Genomic DNA, 26,062 nt, shown 5'->3' with positions numbered 1-26,062 from the left:
GACTTCCAGTACAAATCAGAGACCGGTCATCTACAGGAATACTCAGATGACTCTGCAGTTGTCGGGTGTATCAGAGATGGACAGGAAGCTGAGTACAGAGAGCTGGTGGAGCGCTTTGTGGCATGGTGTGGAAACAATCATCTGACCTTGAACGTGAACAAAACAAAGGAGATGATTTTAGACTTCAGAAGAAACAGGGTGGAGTCAAACACTGTTTCCATCATGGGAGAAGAAGTGGAGGTGGTTGAGGAATACAAATACCTTGGAGTTCACCTGGACAACAGACTGGACTGGAGAAAGAACAGTGAAGCTGTTTACAAGAAGGGACACAGCAGACTGCACTTCTTGAGGACGCTTAGGTCCTTCAATGTCTGTAGCAAGATGCTGCAGATCTTCTACAAGTCTGTTGTTGAGAGTGTAATCTCTTCAGCCATCATCTGTTGGGGTAGCAGCATCAGAAGCAGGGACCTGAAAAGGCTCAACAGCCTAATAAAAAAGGCTGGTTCTGTTCTGGGGACGACTGTGGAACCACTGGAGGAGATCATGCAAAGAAGGATTCTCCAGAGAATCAAGAAAATTATGGACAACCCTGAGCATTCTCTTCACAAGACTGTCCGACAACGGAAGAGTGTCTTCAGTCAGAGGCTTCTTCAGTTTCGCTGCAACACTGACTGCTACTGGAGATCCTTCCTGCCAACAGCCATTGTAATATACAATAACTCTTTGCCGACTTGATTATTATTATTATCCTGAGCTACTACAGCAATCAATTTCCCTCTGGGATTAATAAAGTATTTTTGAATTTGAATTTGAATTTGAATGGATGATGTGTGATGTTGATCAGAACCAGCAAATCTGAAGAAGCGATGAGTTCTTCTGGGAACTGAAGGTGATGTCTTCGCATTAAGCTTTGGTAATGAGGTTCATGAACACATTCAACGCCATTTGCTGGTCTAAATACCCTGAGCGGAAGTCCCCGTCTAGATCAGGAGGTGTAAAGGCCCAGCTTGACCTTATGGAGCCGGAGCATGTAGAAGAAGCCATGGCAACCGACCACCCGTCTTGAGATACTTCCGGGTCGCAACAATTTGTTGGCGTCTGGTGAGACCCGAGCCTGGGTCTTAATAGTTCAGCTTTTATTTTGAGAGGAACCGTTGCAGCAGTTGGAACAAAAACAAATTTTCCAGCTTGTCGTTGTTCTTTCAGTTAAAGAGGAAAGTTACGGATTGGCCACTCCGACAACTTCTCTGGAACGCTTTTAACTGGTGTTAGAGATGACGTGGGCATAGTTTTATTCTTCGGATGTTATGGTTTATGGTCGAATGAAAAGTTGACAGAGTTATCAAACACCATCAAAACCACGCCTCTGTCAGATCTGTCAGATTCTGATTGGATCAGTGAAAGGAATGTGTCATGTCTTTTTAACACTACGTGAAATGAGTCCTGTTGGAACATTTAAAGTCATAGTACCTTATATTCTATAGGATTATAATAAAGTAATTAATATTTTGATTTCACAGATCGGTCACATCTTATTTGCTGACTAACACTTGATTGGATTAGCATTATTAAAGTAGAGTTCTTTGATTAATTAAAAGAAAAGAGTTCATTCTTCATTCTTCTGTTGAGCTGAAAATAAGCAGGTTAGAGCGAATGCATGAGACCATATCTCATGCAGACTAGTCCTGTGCAGAGGAGGGAAAAAAAACAGTCAATTCATTCCGTTCCACAGAATACAGGCAAAGCCAACCTGAACAACCTGTTCAAGACTGTCTCATTTGTTCTCAGTGTGCCAGGCTCAAATGCTTTTGTTGAAAGGATCTTCTCTGTTATGACTAATAAATGGTCAGACTCCAGAAACAGATGCAGCGAACTGATCAAAAATGAGCTTCTAATAACTGTAAACTGTGACCTGTCATGCAAGGACTTTTCTCTGGCTGTGCAAAATGACAAAAAAATGCTTGAGTCAGTCAGGAGCAAAAAAAAAAATATCCATGGAAAAACTAGGTGTTGAGTCATGACATCAATTGCCTCATATCATTTGGAATCAGTTTAACTCCTATAAAGCTGTAATGATTTCGGTTCAGGTTTATTAGTTCAGTTTCTTTAAGGATACACTACAATACTACTGCTTAAATGTTGAAATGTATACATGATTTGAACAGTTTCATCAGTATCATGCGTGTTTCCGTGCAAGCTGCATATTTAGATAAAGCTCTGAGTTCTGTTGAGAGAATCTTCTCTGTTATAACTAAAAATGTTCGGACTCCAGAAACAGATGCAGCACTGAACTGATCAAAAATCAACTTCTAATTACTGTGAATTGTGACCTGTCCTGCAAGGACTTTTCTCTGAGTGAGGAAGTGAAATGTTAGTCAGGAGCAACAAAAAATATCCATGGAAATAATACACTTTGTGTCATGAAATCTGTTGCCTGATATGATTTGGAATATATTCGTTATATATGTTTGCTATAAATGTTCAAGCTGTGATTGTGTTCAGGTTTATGAAGTTCAATTTCTGTAAGGATTCACAACAATACTACTGCCTAATGTTGAAATGTATACATAATTTCGAACCTTTTACTGTTTTACTTTTACTGTTTCCCCAGTATGATATTCATGCATGTTTCCATTCAAGCTGCATATTTACATAAAACTCTTGAGATTATCCTTCTAAGATTGTGTTCTGTTTTTGTATTGGAGTTTTTCCAAATACCAAAAAATGTCCCTTATTTAATTGCTGTGAAAAAGTTGGCAGCCCTAACTCTCATGTTCCAGTCAAACTTTGCTAAATGAGATGATCCATGCTGAAGTCCCTCAGGAACCGTTTCTGGTCCACATAGATTCACCTTTTGTAATGGTTTCATCTTCACAGAATGAAACAAGAGAATATTCATTAGATTTTATCGTCTTTGGCGACCGACACGCCCACCTCGACCAGGCACGTTTTTGTTGACGCACGTTGATGACTTAAAATCAGCCGCGACGTTGGCTGTTTATGTTGTTTTGTTCAACAGTGATTTAATACCTTAATTTCAGTAAGTTTCCGTGTTCTGTTATTGGTTATCTTTGCCACGTGGACCGCGGTTTGGATTCTGCTGTTGTCAGTCCATGTAGAAATTGGGTTTGTGACACGAACTGAACAGTTGCATGTTAGCGTTAGCCGTTAGCACAAAGCTTACGTCGCCTTTAATAAAATGTACCATAAACATTTTCCATGCTAGCAAACTCACACAGTCTACATCTTAAATGTTCAAATGTGTCCAAGCATGAGTTTGGGCAATAAAGGCGTATTTGGAGCTAAATATATGTGAAATGTGCATCATAAATAGCCATTTGTTTATTCTCCCTGTGTAAAACTAGCGTCATGTTTACGTAGAAGCACTGTCAGTAAACTGCGCGCACATACCTCGTCTTTGTTTCTGTAGGGCTATACCAGAGATAACGGCTCTATATTGATCGGTTTATGAATAATCTAGGATCTAGTGAATATGGTAACTATTAGTTACGATCCTTATTTGTGAAGGTGTGTGTGAATGGGTGAATGAGACTGTAGTGTAAAGCGCTTTGGAGTCCCCTGGCTCTGAAAGGCGCTATACAAGTGTGGGTCATTTATCATCCTCATCATCATCTATTTCCCAAGTTGTTGCAGCAGGTATAATGAGGAAAGCTGGTGTGACTTGTGAAACTGAGTTCTATTTAATTTTCTAGTTTATTGAATTTCACACAGTTGCATGTATTCTAAGGCTAATTTATTTACATCTGGATGTTCATTCTAGGAACTGAAATTGAAGGAATAGGTATAGAACTAATCTGCTGTATCCTGTCTGGGAGAAAATACCATGTTTATTTAATTTTTAATTTTAATTAAACATTAAAATCACTGGACACAACTAGTGGTGAAACTGAGCAACATGATAACATATACAATGTAAAAAGATTAATTGATCATATATTCAGGAGCTAAACATTTGCATATTGGATTTGTGGCATTTGACTGCTCATCCAAAAGTGTCTGTTCTGACAAGTAGCGTTTTTCCACCGTTATGCTCAAAGTCTTTTCTGTGGAAACTGGCATCGTATGCAAAGTAGATCTTTGTGAAAACTTCCTCTGCAATGCAGGCTCACCATGCCAGGAGCTTGTTAGCCAAGTTTATGGTCATATTCTTCTCTGACTGGATAAAAAGCCAGTCAATATTAAAAATGTGGAACACACTATTTATTATTTCTGATTATAATCAGACACACTGCATTTTTCATGCAGGCTGAACATGAAAATAGTTTCCTACACCCATGTCTTCCATTAGCTTCTAGAAACTCTAGGATTTGAAAATTGTGACAGATCTGGATCACACTGTCACTTACCATTCATAAAGTCACCCAACTTGAGTTTCAAAGGGGAAGGCTGTTGTTGGCTTAGCGTCCAAGAAACAGAATGTCCTGACTAGTAAATGCTAACCTTTAGCATTAGCAACTCCATTATCCAGCAGAACACCTTCAGCCTTAAAGGTATAGCAATCAATTTTTCCTGGTTGAATCACGTCAACCATTGGTCCGCAAAAATGTCAATTTCTTTTGAAGCCAATCCTAGGTTAGTTTTCACGTCCTGCGCATGCGTACTCTGTGCACCCCCTCACTCTCATGGAAATCAGGAAGAGGCTAACGCGGTCCAGTCTGCTCCCCACAGACGCCGCTGTTGCCGGTTTTTCTGCTCGAGAGGCAAGCTAACGTTCTGCATGCTATTTTTAGAGCCTCTTATTACACATTACAGCCGGCAGCTACTTATAAACAGGTGCTGGGAGAGTGTTGTGCAATGTGGAGAGGGCGGTTCTTTCCTAAAATTCAGAAACATCGATTGCTATACCTTTAAGTTATTTGTTACGATAAAACATCAATGATGCAGAGCAAATAGTCAGTGGTAGTTGCGTTGCTATTAGTCATTCAGAGACATGATTCCAAATATCAGTAAATAAGACTCCAAATAATGCCTTGTTAAGCTCTCTGATGGTGTGGCCTTTAATTTCTTCCAGTTTTGACTTTTATTAAGCAACATTGACTGTACATTAATTAATCAAGATACACTTGTTTTAATGGTTGTGCAGGCCACCATTCAAATGGCTTTTAAATGGCACACCATTTACATGCTGCTTGGCACAGCTAAGTATGCCAGATTGTAAATGGTGCAGACCTACTGCTAGTCCCACTCAGGGAACCGTCCGTTTAAAATGTTCTCATTTTACATGTTTTGTTGACTAGCTTTAACTCTTATACACTTGACTGTTTCTCTTCATAGGGGGACATTTATGTAAGCCTCTTCATGTTTTTAAGAATAATAATATTTTTTGTTTCGTAATCGTATTAGTGGTTTTCTCTGTAATCACTTATGACACTTTTTCCAACAGCTCTACTCAGTGCAACACAAATCAAATTGGTCCAGCTGAGCAGCTTGTCCATCATTAATGGGCTGTGTTTGCCATTAGCGTTTCATGAACAATTTAAAACTGATTCACCCTCAGTTCCATCAGATGTTTTTGGATGTGTTTTAGCTCTTTGCTTCACCTCAAAACACATTACTTGTACATTTACTTCCAGCTTCTGCCATGATGCCCAAAAAAAAAAAATTCTTCTTCTTTTTATTGACTGTCGGTGAACTGAAAAATCTAACTGCTAGTCTTTATACGAGCTGTCGGCACATTAATCAGCTAACAGCGTTGAAGCAGGTAGACCCTTGGACATGAATACATAGACACCCCATTAGGGGCTGGAGAGAGGAACAGCATCACTGCCATATAGGGAGCCTAAGTCTTCTCCCCTTCTGGCCGGTTCATGGGTTCCCGGAGGAACGAAAAAATAAGAGTCAATGGGGCTAAAAGAGCTATTTTCTAATCCGCTTTGTCATAGGCTCTGAATTGCACATATATTGTACTTCAAATTAATTGAAAACCAATGATGAGTGTTTTCACCACGCCAGTGACATACTTTGAAATTCATCAGCTTGTAAAATTTCGTAATTATCATGACTACAAATCAGACATTGGTACATCGCATATCTGTTACTTATTTAGGATTTCAAGGTCGCTGAACTTACAGCCATCTTACCTCTGTTTTTCTCCGTGTCTGGTTAGATGACGTCACTTTTGTGAAGCGCATTTGTAGTCCTGGACTTATTTCACACAAAACCTGAAATGGCATTTCCCCTCGTTTGGAAACAAGCGCATTCTTGGTATCAAAATTTGTCTTTAAATTCACTGACATCAAATGTGAAGTCCATAGCACATAACAAGCAGACTTAGAAAATAGTGCTTTTAGCCTCATTGACTTGCATTCTTTTTTTCTTTTTTTCATTCTTCCGGAGACCCATGGTCCAGAAGAAGATGGGCGGACTTAGGCTCCCTATTGGGTGGGTTCTTCACTCTTCACACCTAGCCAGAATCAATGCAGAGTGAGCAGCTGTGCCCATTTTTGTGCAGCTTACGGTTGCAACAACCAGCCTACCATTGAAAACAGATTTCATAATTTTGGGATTTTATATTTTTATTTTGTTTAATTATATTCCAATTATCATGCAATACCATATGTCTTGATTTTGTGAAAAAGCATAATAAAATGTGTTTTTGTGGTTGGGTAAACACCTTCCTCAGTAGAAATAAATGCACTGGGGCAAATGGAGACTCATGCAAGATGATGGCCGGCTACTACAGCAGCTCCAATAGGCAGTGCCAGTTCTCGGGACGTCTGCCTAAATGGTATCTGTGGGTAGATCTCCCACTGGTGTTCCTACCCAAAACACAAAAATGTTAAATGCTGTTTCTCATCAGCAGAGTTTAGACCAGTGTTCAAGTTAATCGAGTTTATGACTCAAGAACCACTGATACCAGTTTGAAATGCAATAGTTTAAAGTGCTAAAAACTATTTAGAGTTGCTTTAAAGTTGTGAAATAATGTGTCCCTTTTCCCTACAGGAGATGTCAGCTTTGTGTGGTACCAGCTGCCAAGATCTTGGTCACCCATCCACAGAGAAAGAAGCAAGTATAACATTAAGTATATAATAAATTTACCTTATGGATCTCAATCAGCCAAATGGGAAAACTGCCAAGTACAGAATTCTTCAACTACTGTATGCATACATTAGGACACCACCAGATCACATTACCATCCATAACACCTCTGGATCTTTCTGCGTGAAAGTCATTTTTTGTTACATAAGGCAGTTTGACAAGGTTAGATCATGAAGGATTTGGATGTTTTGATGACCTGCCAAAGTAGAAATACCGTAGATTCTTACTGATTGCACATTGTGTCATAGACTGAGAACAAAACACATTTGAGGGTAATAATCCAAATACTTGTGTATGTGACACACACTCTAAGCTTCATCCTATTCATTTTGTTCATGTCAGAAATTAAATCATGCTAAATGTACCTTGATGATCATCTCTAGTCTTGTTGTTTTGTTCTCACTGTGTAATAACAGAAAAAAAAGGATGTGGCGTTTCCTCCGAAAATTATTAATAGAAAATGCAAATGTGCATACAAAAATTATGAAATATCAGAAATCACACTTAGCACGTGTTACAACCTTGTACTGATTTTCTTCATATGTGCAACTTTCAGTGTCTCAGTTTTTGGTGATATTGTCTGTCTCCAGACGTTCTTAGCTGCTGTGGTATTCTGCAAAGCAGTTGCAGACAAAACTAGGGCTGTGTTGAAAAAAATCGATTCTCAGATTCTGAATTGATTTTGAATCGATTCTCATAAATATTCATGAGGATCGATTTGTACATCCAAAGATTGATTTAACCCGTTAATAGGTTTGGGCATCCAGCATCGGTTGGAACCAGTTCCAACTGTTAGTTTTTCCCGGAATCGTTCAAAGTTTTTTTATTTTGATTCCTAGTTTTGATTCCTAGAATGCCGTCCAGAAGAGGAATCCGCGGCCGATCTCTGTGAAAAATAAACGTGATCTGCAAATTGTGATCAACGCTTTTCAGAGCTGATCACACCAGCTGTCTGTGTGCAGCACGAGTCCCCCCTCCTCCACCCGGCTCGCAGCGGCCAAATATAAACAAACGCGTCTGCCGAACTTTTCCTCCGTAATGTAAACTTTAACTTCTGCAGCGTAGAGGAAACTTGTTAAAATATGTCAACACAGTGGATTTAATAGAAGCTTTAAAGAACAAACTCTGGACGGTGTGAGGTGTGTTTGTCTCACTGCAGAAATAAAAACACACACAGATCATCAGCAGTCAGACGCAGTCAGTTACATTTAGGTTTCACTTTCGGTTGTGACTGAATGACTCCTGCAGCATGGAGGTGTAGTTCTCAGTCATCCTGGACATGATCATCCTGAGAGTGTTAGCTGAAAACAGCTGGACGTTTCTGGATATGTTGGAGACATTTAGCCTCTCATCCCAGAGGATTCTTCCAGACTTTGGTTGTGGTCAGAAACAAACACACTGGTTGTGCTGCAAGTCTTTTTTCTTTTTTTCACCAAAACATGTTTTTGTCTAAATGAAGGTGATGTTATTGTTCATAGAATAAAAATTCATGTTGAAGTTAAGATTATTTCATCAAGTAGGACGTGTGGTTAGCTAGCTCATGTGAAACATTAAATTACATTAGATTTAGATTAGATTTCTGATTTATTGGCCAAGTAAAATCAAGTCAAAGTCATTTATTGTCATTTCTACCACATGTGCAAGACATACAGAGAAACAAAGTTGAGTTTCAGTACACACAATTCAGAGATCAGACATACATGGGCAAGACACGTGACAAGAATTTGTGACTGCGGTCATTCGCAACCTGAGTCGCGCTACCTTACATTTACAAGGAATTTAGCTTCGGTAGATGTCATGTCATGTCTTGAAAGAATCGGAATCGGGAATCGATAGGAAATGGAATCAAAACAAGGAATTTGAATTGGAATTGGAATCGGAATCGTTCAAAATCAAACGATGCACAACCCTACCCTTTAAGCACCAACGTTGCAAAATTGCAACAAGTGTCATTGCTGACTTTAACGAGCGACAGCTGCAAATATGATCCCTCATGAAGTTACTACTTTACACCAAAACATAGTGGAGATGTTTATCTTCAGTAGTCTGAGCAACACTATGGGTGTGTTTATATTGAAAGTTTTTAAGAGTTTGAAAACCGCCTCTCGCCGGGACGCTACCGGGGGACGAGAGGAGGAGACGAACGCAACACACACAGGGCTAATATTATAGGGACAACTTACAGTTGCTGAATGGTCTGGTCATTGTTGACGCTTTGTCTGGTAAGGACTGACTCTGATTCAGAAGAAGAATATTGTTTCTAAAGATTTTCACTCATCCAGTCAGAAAGAGAGATGCTGCTGCGCGGAGCAACAGACAATCTGTGCTTCACATGAAGAAAGTAAGGCTAACGGAGCTTAAATGTTCCACACGCCAATTCTGAAGCTTTCTCATCGTGTTCGGGATATGGTGGGTGTAGAAAGGATAGTAAAAACACCGCTAATGATGACATCCGTAGTGGGAATGTAAAGAAAAGCCAACGCACTAAGTATTTAAGTCAGTGTGCCACACGATATGGAAGTCAGAGTGCCACATAATCAAATGAAAATTCCACATATCCCAGCCATCTGTGGTCCAGACAGGGATCTTTTCATGGAGCTAATGGTCATTACATTCAAGGGAAGGTCAATCCTGAAGATGTTCAAGCCCAAAGAAATCTGACCAATATTGCTAAAAATCCTTTGTCATGGGTGAGACCAATATAAATATCAAAACGTGTGTGTGTGTGTGTGTGTGTGTGTGTGTGTGTGTGTGTGTGTGCAGCTACAGCTTTTGGACAAATTCTTAATGTGTCATTTTTAGTAATGCCCTAGGTTTGTGTTCCAATAGCAGTCCACTGATTCAGTTATCGACACTTCTTACTTCCTCTGTTGGCTGTCCTGGATCTGTTTGCCTTTTCTGCCTGACAGCATGTTTGTGAAAGCAAAATTCTGAGAGAAGGATTGGGCCATAGAGCCATTTTAAATGGCCAATATTTCATGACTTTGTTTTATCGGATCAAATCGCAATAATTGATTCTAATTTTTGAGAATTGGAATTGATTCTTGAAATTTGAATCGATACCCAGCTTTAGACAAAACCCTTTCTTGCACTTTTTGCTCATCCAGGGAGTGTGCTCTTTTTGCACAAGGTACACCTTCCTCCCCTAACTTGCCCCCTGTGCTTTATCCTGTCCTTCTCTGCCGGTCCAGGGGACGGGAATGTGACCTTGAGTGGAGGTCACTGGAGGGTTTTGATCAACACCAAGCAGCTGTGCACCCTGCTAAACCCAGAGTGACTGATTAAAATAAATAAATAAAGTTTCAGTGTTCCACATTTTTAATTATGTTCGTGGCAATATGTTAGCATTACACAAGCCTTTTAGAATAAAGCAGCTAATGCTATGCCTATTTCCTAAAACTTACTAAAAATTGCATCTAATAATTTGCTTCCTCGAATAATAGCTGCGTTGTTTACTCATTATGTTTCTGCAGGCCAATGACTTCATGTTTTTCTAATTCTGATTATTGTCACAGTTGTCTTATCAGCCACTTCAACTGGTATTATGTTGTAAATGGGAGAGGGATGTGCTAGAGCAGGGGTCGGCAACCTTTTCCCATCAAAGAGCCATTATTACCCGTTTCCCACAGTAAAGAAAACACTGGGAGCCGCAGCAGCCGCGGCGTTGTGGGCGGGGCCTACCCTCAGACAGCAGAGAGCTGCTTTAACCAATCACAACAGGTGACAGCAGCCAGTACCAGTCGTTCGTGTACCTCAAAGTTATCTTTCAACAGAAGATAATTAATAAAACAGTTTGTATAAAATTGATCCAAAAATGTAGCTCGTCTGCTACAATATTTCGATATTTTTCACCCTGCTAGTGGTTTTAATAGCTGAGCAGGTGATGCTTTTTGAGGCGTCACACATAACTGTTCACAATACGAATCCAGGCTCTAGTCTGTCTCGTTGGACTGTTGTAATTAAACATTGTACTGAACTAAACTTTGCATTAAACATTGTTGAAAAGGATCCAATCAGTTAGTTTTTTTTCCCTCTTTACACTGACGGAGGTAACTGCGCAGTGCGTGTGACTCTGGTGTTAATCAGGTTTAATGTTTCTGTTTGCAACAATTTTCACAAGAAGGCAAAACAGTTAAATGACAGGGTTCGCACTGACCGGATATTTCCCGTATTTGATTGTTTATTTTGATGGAGAAATCTCACAAGCCTGCAGATGCGCTGACATTTTAATCGTTACGCACATCGTGGAGGTAGCTACACCAATCAGGAAAAGATTCCCATCAGAACATCTGAGATGGACACTGAGCTCAGCGCAGCTCGCTGTCAGCGCATGCGTACGGTGGACAGCAAGCTGAAGATGTGTAGATCAAGGACTTGGAGCACATCACAGAACCAGAACCATGCAGGAAGATTCTGTGTTTTCTAAACCCGGTCTCTCAGAGACTTGTCACTTGCAAATGTTCCCTGATTATGAGTCTTTGGCTGAATAGCGCTTGTTCCTGTCTCCAACACTGCGACGCATCCATGAGCCTGTTTGAGGAACAGTCCAGAATCTCATATCCTCTTCAGCTCAGAAAGCGCCTATAGACTTATTTGATTAGGCACAAACAGGTGACCTGTTCAGGTTTACGCAGACAATCTTTAAATTTAGAATTGGCTACAGATAAAAATGAATGCAGTAAAATAAAATACATTGTAATTAAATATTCATCAATTAGTTTACAAGCAGAGGGCCGCATCAGATGGATGAAAGAGCCGCATACGGCTCCAGAGCCGCGGATTGCCGACCCCTGTGCTAGAGCTAGACCATCCAGAAAAAATGTTCAAATTGATTCAAACCAATGAAGTATGTTATTTAGTAAAGTTATATCTGTATATATATTTTTAGGGTTCCTTTTACAGGGAACTACTGTGGTTGCATTGTTCAGGAAATTGAAATATGTGAAGAAAATGTGATTGTAATTTTAAAGAGATTGATAGATAGATTGATTGATTGAACCCACAATATCCATTTGGTGATATAAATTACTTGTTATTGCAATGTATCTACATTTCCTACTGTTTATTACTGTATGTGGACAGTAGGCCAGTTCTATGCCTGCTGATGCATAAACAGTGTTTTCTCACCATTTTAGACAGTGTATGTGCTGGAGACTACAATGGACTCATTATTTTTCTGATACAAGCACAACAAGGTAACAATGCTTAGACTGGCATCTTGTCTCTTGTCATGAGTCGGCACACCAATAGCTGACCAAGTGAGTGGTTAGAGATGAGGTTTGCTGTCAGTCGCTACATAAGTGATATGAATATGGTTTAACAACAAAAGGGTAGTTCTCCAACATAGCACAATATCAAAGCCTCCACAAAGCCTTGGTGTTTTAATTGCAAGGTGCCCTTTGAATTATAGGAAAACCAGGTTATTGTTTAATGGAAATTGCTGATGCTGTTGCATATTGTTCAGTTTTACTGTTTGCTCAGATGGTGTTTATATTCTATTAGGTTTGTTTGAATTTTTGAACAGGTCAGTTTTCAGTCCTGATTTACACATTTAAATTACTTCGGTGGCTAGTGAATTTAGCCCTTGTTTTCTTTTAGAGAGCATCTGTTTAAAGTGTGACACAGATGAGCATAATGTTTGCATTAAATTTAGCCATTTCTTTGTTTAATAGGGTTGGTGTTGTAGGGCCTATGTAGCAATATTGCTCTCACACACTAGTATTGGCTCTAAATTAGGTGTGTTCTTATTTATGTAGTCTTGGATTTTCCTGCGTGCAACCTGCCATCTTTGCAGCCCTCTTCCCGGTGTGGTCTGCCTGGAGCTGAACAGGTCTACACCCACTGCCAACTGAGTGGCTAGCTCAAATTCATACCATACCATATTTGTAAAAGCATATTTCATAATAGCGTGTCAACTGACCAAAGTGCTGCACAGGGTTCTTCCTTAGGGAGAGCCTCCTATTGCCAGATAGAATCAGCCAGTGGGGGCTTCCTGCATGTGCAAATCATTATCATTCTGGATGCTGTGGAGTTAACAAGCCTCTGACTGAAGCCGTTTTTCTCTGTCTCTCACTGCTGTGAGGGGCGCACAGTAGGTCAGTAGAACAATAAAAGTACATTTCTCTTTACTTGTTTGCAGTAATTAAGGGAATCTGCAGCCACTGATAAAAAAGTAGATATTTTTCTAAACTGCCAGCAATATCATTACCACAAGTGTTTTTGAGATTCTACTATATCAATTTCAGACCAAATTGGCGATCCCTAGTGTGCAAAGAGTGCAATGTCAGCTACATGCCAAATGGACATTAATTTATTTTACTATACGAAAATAAGACGATGTTAATATATTATGCATAATAAAAAACAGAAACAAAATAAAGGCATGCAACCTTTGCATCTAAATGTTTTTAACCAGTGTTTCTTGACATCCCGCAAACATTTTTTTTTTACCTTTTCTTCACATTTGGATGGCAAATGTTTCATTAGATTATTTTCTTTTTGTTTGACATAGTTAATAATCATACAATAATCTGTTCAGGACTACAGAATAACATTTATAGATTGCACCATGATTGCATGTGGATGTGTCTAAATATTGTCTGATAGCTGTAGAAGCTTGGCACAAGACGAACATATCATAACAAGTAAAAACACACTGCAAACACACAAAATTACAAAAAATATTACAAAAGCATTCCCAATGAACCATAATCATAAAAAACACATTCCCATTCAACATCTCTTGAGAAACTTCTGCAGCACATCAACACATCAGTGAGAGTACAAACTAGATTTGAATTCCACAAATGAGAGATTGGCCTACCTTGAGTTGAGTTTTTTCCCATGAAATCTTTCATTTAAATAACCAAAATCAGTAGCATCTGTAAATCCTTAAACACCATCATGTGTCAAACGGAAAATTTGATTGTCTTAAGAAAAATCTTCTCGTTTCTCAGCTGATATTAAACTTCCCCAGCTGGGTCAGTCTCAATGAGGGAAGAAGACTTGATGACAGAGAAAATCAAAATAATGCAAATGACCCATCACAGGATTTTTCATAGTGCACATTGTAAGACAAAACTACTTTCTACACTTCCACCACTGTCACATATAAAGGCATATCTTTAAGCTTTTGAGCAATTTTGAAGCAGCCTTTCATGCTCTTTGATGTGGAGAGCTGTCAAGAGGATATTTTGCTTCTTTTCTGTTTTTTGGTCAATTGTTAGGAAAAAGTAGTTACATAAAACATGGGCTTGCTTGGGAGCAGTGATCAACTGTGACTTTAATATATATGTTTCATACTTCCCTGTATCTGTGCAAAAATCTCTGTATAACATTATTGGTTGGTTTACATATATTTCCTGTTATACCCACACTCTTTATACATGCCTATTTTCGATATATCGGTAGTGTTGTTATGTACTTAACACATTTGTGCAACACTTTACAGTAAAGGCCTCTTTATTAACATTACTTAGTGCATTATTAAGCATTAATATACTATTAAATAAAGTAATAACGACTGCTCAACCATATTATGTAATGCTCCCTTTGTCCTAACACTTAAAAAGACAGTGTGCTGTTTTTACCTAAGTACACTGGAGCAGGTCTATATATCTGGGTGACTACATATTACACCAGGACCACATCAGCTGCGAAGCACCGCAAAGTGGATCGCTCACAAAATTCACTCTTTGCCCGCTGCTCCTCGCATCAGACAATATTGTTTGACGAGCGCTTCTGCTCACGCATATTGTTTTCCAAGCCGATGTGCTCCCGTGAAAGAAGAGTTTCAGAGTTTGCACTCTATAGGCCTTTCTTTTGAATTTGTATAATGCTCCCAAACCTTTCAGCGTCATTGTGACTCGCCACTTTCTTTGGTGAAGGCTGAGCTGGATGGCCACCACTGCACATGTGCATCAGAGCTAAAGCGGCAGCTGAGCTGAAAGGCAGGAAGCAAACGCAGAATGTGCCACAGCAGGCGAGATAAAACATTTGTTTACAAAGTAAGGTCTATTTTATTTGTCGTCGTGATGAGTCGACTAATCGTGGCAGCCTTAACCATCTTGCTGCAGCTGCCTTATGCTCTGTTTTGGCTCGAGAGGGGAGGGCCTGGTGATGTATCGTGCCAGAGTCTGTGGTTTTAATTGGTTAGGAGTAAGTAGTGAGTCTAGTATGCTGCTACCTGATGGGTTATAATGAAAAAAGGAAACTTTTTTTAATCGAAGTTTTATCGACCTGTTTTTTTAATCTATCGCACCACACGTCAATATTGAACTAATGAATTATCGTCCAGCCCTAATTTTGATAAAGTTTTTACTACACGTTGGAAACTCATCAAACAGAGTATTGTGTGTATTTGTTTAATCTCCAAAGTGCATTGGCAATTGGACTTTGCACTGAAACTCAGTTTAAACTTGAGTCCTTATGTTTGTGTTTCAGGACAAAGAGCATCCACGTCTACTCATTCCAGAGTTATGTCGACTCTTCTACCAGTTAGGATGGGTAACGGGTACAGGAGGTGGGATCAGCCTGAGGCGAGGGTTCGTATGTACTAATAAAAGCTTCTTGTCAAAATCTGTTTGGGAGAACTTTCTGTTTATTTTTGGGAGATCAGTCTTACTTTGAAACAATTGAAACCCAAGGACATGGAAAACAACAGCAAGCTACAATTTAAATAGTAGTCTTTGACAGCCATCAGTTAAATGTGTAGATTTAAGTGGAAGCTACAAAGAAAGCAGCACCCATTAGCAAATGGTGAATAGAAAGACAGATGTTAATTTAAAGTGAGGGTCAATGCATGGGTAGAGATGTATTTCATCCACACTTCCTGTTAGGAAAACGCTTCTGAAAGAGGCATCTCATGTGGACCCAGAGCGCGGCACTGAGGCAGTGATAGACTTTTTATGAATGCACATTATTCTAAAGCTAAGCTGTTTCACACAGAAAGGTTGCCTTTTTGGCGAGTCTGATTTTATTTTATTTTGAGTCCTTTTCATCCTCTCCTCCACGGTAGCTTTTGTTTGACTCAGAAGTGACTCACAAACAGAGACAGCCTTTCTAAACCCTGCTATCAAAATCAATAAGATTCTTCTTTATCTGGACAGGATAGTTGCTAGATAAGGAACAGCACGGCAGCTTTCTTCTTTGTATTCTATTGGCTAACGCCAAGGCTCCAAACAAGATAGTTGTAAAAATTTAAGAAGATCAGCTGAGGCTGTCTGTTTAATGCTACAGTTTTTCATTCATTTGCATGTCTTTTGTGGCTTTATTCTGTTAGGTCTTATCACCAAGGCCACGGTGTAGGATTTATTTCAGACACACTGTGCAAGTTGGGAAATTACATTTTTGACATTCCAAGCAGTCATAATTTACAGTGAATTAACATTTCAGTGAGACTTAAAAATTAATGTAAGAGAGCGGGAAGAGAGGTAAATGACTGTAGGATTTTGTTAGTGAGGGGAAAACGGTTTTGTGAGTTTTCTATATTTCATATGATACTGTAGCAGCAGTTTAAACCCATTTTACCATTTTCTGTAATTGTTCTTTTTTTTTTTTTTTTAGAGCAGGCTAGTTGCATACCACTTATGAAAAACAACTATGTAGCTTATTGCTTGTCCTTTTCCTAAATACTAATAAAACACAAACTTTCTTTAAAACTTACAGTGATCAGATTTACGTTGCGCCGTCAGGTGTCCAAAAAGAGAGAATTCAGGTAAGCAGGTTCTGTGGAGGTGATGAGTCACAGTTTTGATTGAGCAGCATGAAGAGATCAATGTGGGACAGTTTCGGTCTTATTATTCTAATGATTGTTTTCTTCAGCCAGAAGATATGTTTGTGTGTGACGCAGAGGAGAGAGACATCAGCTTCCCACCTGCCTGGAAAAAGTTAACGAAAAGTCAATGTACACCGCTTTTTATGAATGCCTACACTATGAGAGGTTGGTGACTTAACTGTGCATGAGGGATGTTTTTAAAGGCATGAGAAACTATGTAGTGAAAGAAAAAGAGAATTGGAGAATACCTGATCGACACATTATTAGTGCTTAAAGCAAAACCATAGAACTAAAAACTCCCAGCACACAACTCAGTAGTGAGTAATAAATGACAATTTAATGACTTGGGAGGAGTTTTAATAACTAAGTGATTCATTAAAAGAAGTTGACAGATTATGAATGAGAGGCAAGTCTTTTCAAAGTTTTATTTGCTGGATTACATGTAGATTCTTTTAAAATATTATGGGATTTAGAGTTCAGCTTTTTTCTGTACTGAAACAAAAGAAACAAAGTGCAGGTTGGGTTGGATGACAGTTTGTGGTTTTTAGCCTGCTTAGTTCATTCAAGAATAAAACAGGACAATCAACAAAATTTAACTTGGAGACATTTGAGAATCCGTTGGATTTTGGAAGTTGGCCTGATTTTATTTCTTTTATTCCTGATGTTGTTTGTTGTGGACTAATGAGTTCAAATGAGTGCAAATGTGGAATGACATTTGCACTGCAGTCGTGCATATTTCCCTATTATAATTATGCCTTTTCTTGTCTTAATTTAGTCACAGTCCACACTGATTTCATTTACAGTTTGGTCTAAAATCTGCAATACATTTCTTGCTTATTATGACCCATGTAACCCAAATTATTAAGAATTCCTGATGCAATTATTCTGTGATGGTTTTAAGAAGAATGTTCAAGGCGATATGAGTGGAGATGCTAACAAGATCAAAGTAATAACATCTGCAGGCCACTGGCTGTAGCTTGAGATATTGTGGCAACAAGTAGACACAGTTCTTTGTGACAGTAAATTGTTGTACACCTAGCCAATTTAGGACAACCTTTAACAACATCATGCAGAAAAGAGTTCCTGACTGACTTACACACACACACACACACACGCGCGCGCGCACACACACACACACACACACACACACACACCTGTGTAGGTATTCATAGGACCTAATATAAACTTGAATGTGTATCCATTTATGTTTAGACATGCCTGTTAACACTAAAATGTCACGGCCAAACCAGTGGAACACAAAGCTTTTGCCAATTTGTACCTTTAGCAGCAGAGTTGAACCAAAGCTAGTCATGCGGGCACAGCAGGGAGGAGGGCAATGTGTGGGGTAGCTTAAAGGAAAAACACAACTATGAGACCTTTTGCTTTTACCAAAATATAATTTCTAAGTATCAATGCCAATTTTTGTTGTATAGCATTTCAAAAACAAGAAGGGCTCTACCATAGCAAAACAGTTATGAAAGAAATGAATAGACTAATAAGTAATGAGAACATTTAACTTTGGCAAGGCATAAGAACACCATAAATCAGATTCCTCAAGTCAGATCACTAGGATACCAACAGGGACATTGCTGTTAATTGATATTAACCCTTTGATGCATGAATTATGAAATCTTCAACCATGATTTTTTTAACATTTTTTTTTCATTTGTCTTTAGGTGTGAATGAAACAAATTTGAACAAATATTTTTTGTAAAATTTTATAATTTACAAATAATTTATTGCATGTCCACTTCAGTGGACAGCATGCATTCTGATCATGAAATATGTTGGCTTGGCTTACTGAAGTCCAAATGGAGGTGCTCAAATGCAATAAAGTCTTCAACAGCTCTGCTTAATAGCAAAAACAAATAAATAACAATTTTGAGTACCTGTCCACTGTAGTGATCGTTATGCACCAAAGGGTTAATGCTGCTTTTTGTATAGTATCTAAAGCCTAAATAAATGAAAATGTTCTTTTTTTAAAGAAAGAAATCACGTTTGTTCTTGTAAAGTTATAATTAAAAACTTAACTTAAAGGTTGAATATGGAACACGAACACAAAAGCGACATCTAGTGTGTGGAGGTTTTAATTGCAACAATCAAACACGGTTTCCAGCTGTCGGGATACCAGGTTCGCTGCCGATTCCTGATTTATTTTTTTCATTTTGGTCCATTTGTTGTAGGCTTCACCTAAACTCACTCTGGTTTTAGATTTTTTATGGTTGCTCCTCTTCTGGGATCAGAAGCAGCTGCTTGACGTGCTGAGTTCGCTATTTTCCACAGTGTCAGTCTCACTGTGCCGAGCCAACTGTTTGGCTACCTGCAACGGTGCCCTCTATTGGCTGATAGATGTAAACATGAATCCAGTGTTGTTTCTGTCACAATAAGTATTTGATAATTTTTTTAAATTTACCGTAAATCCTCTAATACAGGCCCGGGCCTGTATTTGACTCAAGCTCATCAAGCTCCAGGCCTTTATTGGAAGGAGGGCCAGTATTAGAGGCAGACCTCTATTTCTATTTGAGCAAAATGAACTAATGGTTCGCTGGAGTTTTTGACAATTAAAATTGCGCCCACATTTTCAAAGTTAAACACATTTCTTTTAACAACGGTAGTTTCTGCTTCAGCCCTCTCCCCCCTCCCCCTGCGCAGCGGCCGCAAACTCACTGATGCGCCTGCAGCCTCTCGGAGTTCCTGCTGCTCTAAACATTAAAATAATTATTTCATTTTCTGTTCCTCACTTCTGATTACCTTCAATGGTGTCTGTTTGTTGCAACCAGCAGGTACAAAAACTAACTTGTTTTTATGTGACTATTTTTCTGTCCTGCCTGTTTATTATCTTCCTGCATCTCCTCTCAATCCTAAAGAAAAACTGCTACCTGGGTTCATATATATTCACCTCATGAGTTACCTTTGAACTGCAGTTATAAAAGATCTACCGACCGCAGAAACAGTGGAGCGCTTGCTGTTTGGCGGCCGTATACAGTCCGAGCAATAAACGCGGAAGTTAGATCCAAACACCCGTTGTGTGGGAGAAGCATCAAAATGAACTGTTTAATCTGCCCATCATTTGTGTTGAGAGATCAGCAGTGTTTGGATCAACAAAGTGTGACTACTTTGATAGCGGAAACTGTATTTATGGCTTACCTTTGTGCATTTAAAGTTCAGCCGCCATTGATAGTTGTTAAACCTGTGCATATGAAACAAAAAACGCCTTTTGTTTATCGATTTATTGTGAAAAAAGGAAGTTGTGCTTGCTCCTTTTCCTGTTGGGCGGTTGTGATTTCTGTCCATTGACTGCGGAGGTGCTCCGGCGAAAATAGGATCGATTCTATTTTTGCCGGACGCCGGAACAGAGGGCGGCGCACGGCGCCGCACTGCCGGAGCACGGCCGCAGTAATGGAATTGCTCTGATTGACCGATTTTGCTCCGGCGTTCGTGTCGGAGCGGAGCGGAGGTAGTGGAATTTGCGTCGGAGGACAAGGTGATGCGCGCAGCGCCCCGCCCCACAGCATGCAGCAAAACGCATCAGGCGCAAATAAAAGACAGAAAACATTAAAGGAAATGAACTGACATGAACGATCGTGTGTTAAATTAGTTTTTGAGGTGGCGACACCTGATTGTGGCCGTGCTCAGGAGGCAGATCTACCGACCGCGAAAACAGCGGAGCTCTCCCTGCTTGACGGCCGCATCAGTGATCTGTGCGTCGGAGGACAAGGTGATGTGCCCCGCTCCACAGCAGCGAAACACATCAGGCGCAAATAAAAGACAGAAAACATTAAAGGAAATGAACCGACATGAACGATCGCGTGTCAGTACCTATGCTCTGACACAGCGCGTTGCCCCCCTGAGTGCAGGAGCTTGTCACCTGCTGACTGCAGGCTGCTGTCTTTTCCGAGGGCTGCATCTTGCCGGTCATTATCACGTGACAGCGACTAGTCGACGACAGGCATAAAAAGTCACTATAGTGAAGTCGACTAGTTCATACAACCCCTGCTACTGCTCCCCAGAGTGTTCTGCAGCATAATCAGCACGTTCTCTTTGAACTTGATAGTGTAATGACCTGGCTGGGGTTGTAAGCCAGGTGCATTCTGGGTATTGTGTTATATGTGTTTCCTATCATTCTGCTAGTTCCTATGTGTTGATTTGCGTGTTGTGTGAGTGTTATGTAAGCCACAGGGAAGGTGATGTGTGTTCTGTGGAGCGGGTTGAATTAGCATGGTTAACTGACACCGTGACTCTGTGTGGTAGGAGCGTGATAGAGGATCGTGTCTGTAGCGTTACAAAGCGTTGAAGAAAAAGCCTCATAAAGGTCTGTGTGAACCTCTACTGCCTCCTGCTGGTTGATTTGGGGACTATAACCCTGCCGCTGAGACGCTCATATTTGCTTGTTACTACATTCCACCCGGCCACAATAAGAGACCGGCCATCATTCACCTCCGCTGACTCCGACACCGGCCGAAATTGGAGACCCGGCCTTTAATCGAATACCGGCCTGTATTAGAGGATTTACAGTAAATATATATTTTAAAGGAAATACTGTACCTTCATTCTGCACAGCTCTAAGTGCTCTGTGGAGATTTAATTTTTTTTAAATAGCTTTTCATTAAATTGTACGATATTCAACCCTTAACTCATTCACTGCCATTGACGACTAAAGTCATTTGCATTTTTTTTTTTACTGTGTGGGCATGGGAACGAGCCCCCGCACCGTGAGAACAAACATCTCAGCTCTAAAGCCAATCTTCATCCGCATACGTCACATGATCAGGAAGCAGAAAATCCATGTGTTAGGAGATCGTTTTGGGCCGCTGCTGTAAAAAGCACAGAGAAAGCACACGCCTGGTTTGAATCGTACGTCACAGGACGATCATTCAGTGTATCTTGGCTTGGACAATCTTCTACCATGCACCTTCTTGCCACAGGAGTCCCCGAGGGCTCTGTACTAGGACCTCTTCTCTTTGCCATATACACCATCTCACTGGGTGAGATCATTCAATCACATGGCTTCTCCTGCCACTGCTATGCAGACAACACCCAGCTCCACCGGACAACCACACTGTCTCTGCACGAATATCAAACTTTCTCTCTGACACATCAAAATGGATGAAATCCCACCATCTCCAACTCAACCTCTCTAAAACTGAACATCCCAGCAAAACCATCCATACAGCACAATATCTCAGTCCAAAATGACTTCCTATCTCTGGCTCCTTCAAAGGCAGTTCGAAATCTGGGTATTGTGATTGATGAACACCTGACCTTTAAAGATCATGTTGCCTCTGTTGCTCATTCATGCCACTTTACTCTGTATAACATACAAAAGATCAGACCATACCTAACACAACATGCCACCCAGCTCCTGGTGCAATCTACTGTCATCTCCCACCTCGATTACTGCAATGCCCTTCTAACTGGTCTTGTACTGTGAGACCTCTTCAAATGGTCCAGAACGCAGCAGCGCATCTGGTCTTCAATCAGCCAAAAAGAGCACACGTCACCCCTCTGTTCATTGAGCTCCACTGGCTACCGCTAGCAGCACGCATCAAATTCAAATTGCTACCACTAGCATACAAAGTCCGAGATGGTATGGCTCCCATCTACCTGAATCCTCTTGCAAAGGCTTACGTCTCGGCCCTGCCGCTCTGGTCATCACAAGATCGTCGGCTAGCAGTGCCTACACCACGCTCAGGACAATCCAGACTTTTCTCATGCATCATTCCACAAATGTGGAATGACCTACCAAGCACTACCAGAACAGGGGCTTCCTTTTCAATTTTCAAGGAACTCCTGAAGACCCTGCTCTTCAGAGAGCTTCTTCTAAACTAGCACCCTCCCTGCACCCATCCCCCCTCTCTACTGTCCACTCCTTGTTCCCTCCTCTCCATGATTGATGTCAAGTTGTTGTTGTTATTGTTAGCCTCAAGGGCAACATGCCGATTATCACTTGTAAGTCACTTTGGACCAAAGTGTCTGCTAAATACATAAACATAAAAAAAGGTGAGGCGCGAACCAGAAAAGCTTCTGCTGATCACAATTCGACAACGGATTATGAAAGAACGGATAACGCTCAAAATGCGCTGATTCTTCCTGATGTAAGAGGCGAGTCTCTGCTTTGTTTTGGTTGTTTTGGCATCGACATCGGCCTACCGCGCAACATTCTGTGACTCTTAAAAAACAGTAAAAACGGTGAGAAGCGCTGGCAGCGAATGGCTTTACTGATTAGGAAACGGCTGGCAGCGAATGAGTTAAGGATTTGAGAACACAAATTTTTTGACTTTGAAAATAAATTGAATGAACATGTGAACTGCACTTTGATCTAGTTTTTTTGTAGACAATAAAAAGTTGCACAACACAAAAGATGTTTATGCCCAATAACATGTTGCTCAAGTGTCTCCCACCCCTACATTGAATCTTCCAATGTCCCCTTCTTAAGCATTTTCTCTTTGCTTCTAGAACGTTGTAAAGTAGAGCTAAGATATTATTGGATGATTTGGTCTCTGCTAAACTGTACTAGGGATGTATATTGGTGAAATTCTGGTGATATAATACGTATCACGATACAATATATCACACTATATTACGATACATTCAGACGATATTAGCAATTTTTTTCTTTAAAAAACAATTTTTATTGAAAAATGTTTAGTTTATTGAAAAAGTTTTATTGAAAATTTTAATAAACAATCCAAACTGATACCTAGCATATTTAAAATGATGAATCTGAACCATTATAGAGGGATTTACATTTCAATGGTGGACGCAAAACCGATTGCACACTGTTGCCAACTAGAAGTCTGCGTTTGAATTACACCAGAAGAGAAGAAAATACACAAATGTTTGCATGTAAATTCTTCCAAAAATTAGATGCACGGCTTCTGAATATTGATATAATATTGCATGAAAATAAATCACGATATATTACCATATCGATATTTTCGATACACGGCTTTTGAATACTGATATAATATTGCTGTAAAAAAAATCACGATATTTTGCCATATCAATATTTACTTACATCCCTACTGTGTACTTATTGTAGTCCAAGAAAAGTTAAGAGAATGACAAAAAATGTATTTGGTCTGTTTTGAAGGTTGCGATTGGCTGAACTTTTCTGTAGGTAAAAACAAATAAAAACATGGAGCAGACAAGATAACATTGAGCATGCTGTTGTTAGATTATCAATATGTAATGAAATGCCTCACATCAGACTGATGATATTTTTATCAATTACTCATCCCATCTGTCCTCCCATGCCAGGTCAGAACAGGCAGCTTCCAAAACTAAAACTCAGTCCTAATGCAGTTCAGTCATTTCCATGTAGTTTACAGTAATAAGGCTTGGTGTGGCTTAGCAATTTGCCTTATTCGTAATTACACTTAATATTTGAGAGAGAAGAGACCAAGTGAAAACACTCCAAAAAGATAAATTTGTCTTTCTCTTTTTCTAAACTACAGGGGCACAGGCAGTTATACACACCCACTCGAAGGCTGCTGTCATGGCAACGCTGCTGTATCCTGGAAAAGAGTTCAGGATAACGCACCAGGAGATGATAAAGGGGATTCGTAAGGGCACCTCAGGCATAAACTATCGGTAGGTGATCACACAGTTAAAAGGATTTACCTTTTGAGTAAAACATGGCTTTTAAAGTTGCTGTTAAGGAAGTTTATGATTACGATTCAAAAATGAAAATGTTTAACATTATGATGTGTTTCACTTAAGAGTAACAAATGGAATTCCAGTTCTACTGATTGGTAAAATGAATGAAAAGTTGTCCTCAAACACATTTAATCAAGGTGGTGTTCTTGCTCAATGTTATCTTAGACTAATATTTCATCATGTCTCTCGGCCACAAAGCTTTCATTGGGCTCAGTTTCACCCTGTTTTCCTCAATAAGGTTTATGGTTAAACACATTTCCCTGCACTTCTTTTGAATGATCCAGCTCATGATTTCCCAATAACGGAAAATAAAAACAGTGTCAAATTCATTTTGTTATGTCTGTGTGTGTAAAAAAAAGTCTCGTTAGGAGTTTTCCAGATTAGATTTTATCTGATCCAATTATGGGAAGGCTCTGTTTGTGTTGGATTCAACAGTTGTTTTTCCTTTTCCTTTTTGATTTAGATACTAGGCAAGAGTCACAAGCTCATTTGACTCTGTTGTATTTAATTCTTATCCCAGCCTATCAGAGGCATCATACACCCAACAGGAAAGTTAATACATGCAACAAACCGTGCTGTGATTCCTAAATGGTAATGCTTAAGTTCCCAGTATTGGTGTCCATTTCTTTTCATGCCCTGCCTGTGTAGATATGATGACATGTTGGTGGTGCCTATTATTGAGAACACGCCAGAGGAGAAGGACCTGAAAGACAGGATGGCTCGGGCCATGGAACAATACCCGGATTCATGTGCCGTGCTTGTCCGCCGACACGGTGTCTATGTTTGGGGCGAGTCTTGGGAAAAAGCAAAAACTATGTGAGCATTTTCATCCCAGTGCTATTAACCTTTTCTTTTTTTTATTTATGATGCTGAATACATTTGTGTAATTGCATGAAGGGTAAATGTGACAGAGAAACTAATTTCAGTGTTTTATGTTGCTTTTTGTAGGTGTGAATGCTATGATTACCTGTTCGACATTGCCGTCCAGATGAAGCGGTGTGGATTGGACCCCTCGGACCTTCCAGTGGAAGAAAAGGGAATAGTCTGACATTTGCTGGCGCTCATTGTACAGACATTTGTTACAAAAGGGTTAGTTGAGTTCAATCAGGAGGGCAGATTGTAATCATTTGCCTTTCACGGCAGGCTGGTTCAAAATTGATGAAATTTGATGGTAAGGGCAAATGCAGGACTGAAGATCGAATGGCTGCAATCTGGAAGTACCTGGAGGTACACTGTAAAGCACTGTGGGACAACTCACTAGAGACTCGCTGTCAAACCGATGTCCTCAGGTTCAAATGCTTTATTGTTCAAGCCTGACTGCTCTGGAATCAAGGTTTTGCTGTATGTCATGAATAAAAGGAACATAGATTTCTCACCTAATCTGAAATATTTTTAACTTCTTCCGCCTCACTGAATGAAAGATTTTGCGACTTACAGATTTTGTGTGTAGCTATTTCTGCCAGTTTTATTTTTAAGCCATATTTCAAGTTAAATCATTTAGAAATGAGATACAACTTTGAGTGGTGGAATAAACAGCTTACACCCAAGTGCCTGTGGTCATTTTGTCAA

At 39.8% G+C, this 26,062-nt stretch overlaps 1 protein-coding gene across 4 annotated transcripts; it reads left to right on the top strand.

The window, feature by feature from the left end:
• The first annotated feature begins 2,916 nt into the window (after positions 1–2,916).
• apip (APAF1 interacting protein) lies at positions 2,917–26,040 on the top strand. Of its 4 annotated transcripts, none has more exons than XM_070554519.1 (9): positions 2,961–3,040; positions 6,358–6,402; positions 6,964–7,026; positions 15,502–15,602; positions 16,726–16,774; positions 16,882–16,999; positions 24,292–24,427; positions 25,142–25,309; positions 25,442–26,040. In XM_070554519.1, exons 3-9 carry the CDS (start codon positions 6,967–6,969, stop codon positions 25,539–25,541), a joined length of 732 nt encoding a protein of 243 aa, XP_070410620.1. In that variant the 5' UTR covers positions 2,961–3,040; positions 6,358–6,402; positions 6,964–6,966; the 3' UTR covers positions 25,542–26,040. The 4 variants fall into 4 exon arrangements, with proteins under 4 accessions (XP_070410619.1, XP_070410620.1, XP_070410622.1 ...); XM_070554520.1 differs by lacking the exon at positions 2,961–3,040 and adding an exon at positions 3,674–6,225; XM_070554518.1 differs by lacking the exon at positions 6,358–6,402 and having other exon boundaries at positions 2,917–3,040.
• The last annotated feature ends 22 nt before the right edge of the window (positions 26,041–26,062 follow it).

The sequence above is a fragment of the Nothobranchius furzeri genome, chromosome 9 (genome assembly GCF_043380555.1).
Source record: "Nothobranchius furzeri strain GRZ-AD chromosome 9, NfurGRZ-RIMD1, whole genome shotgun sequence".
NCBI classification, from domain to species: domain Eukaryota; kingdom Metazoa; phylum Chordata; class Actinopteri; order Cyprinodontiformes; family Nothobranchiidae; genus Nothobranchius; species Nothobranchius furzeri.
The sequence above is the reverse complement of the archived record's forward strand: the minus strand, read 5'-3'. Positions and strand labels throughout refer to the sequence as shown.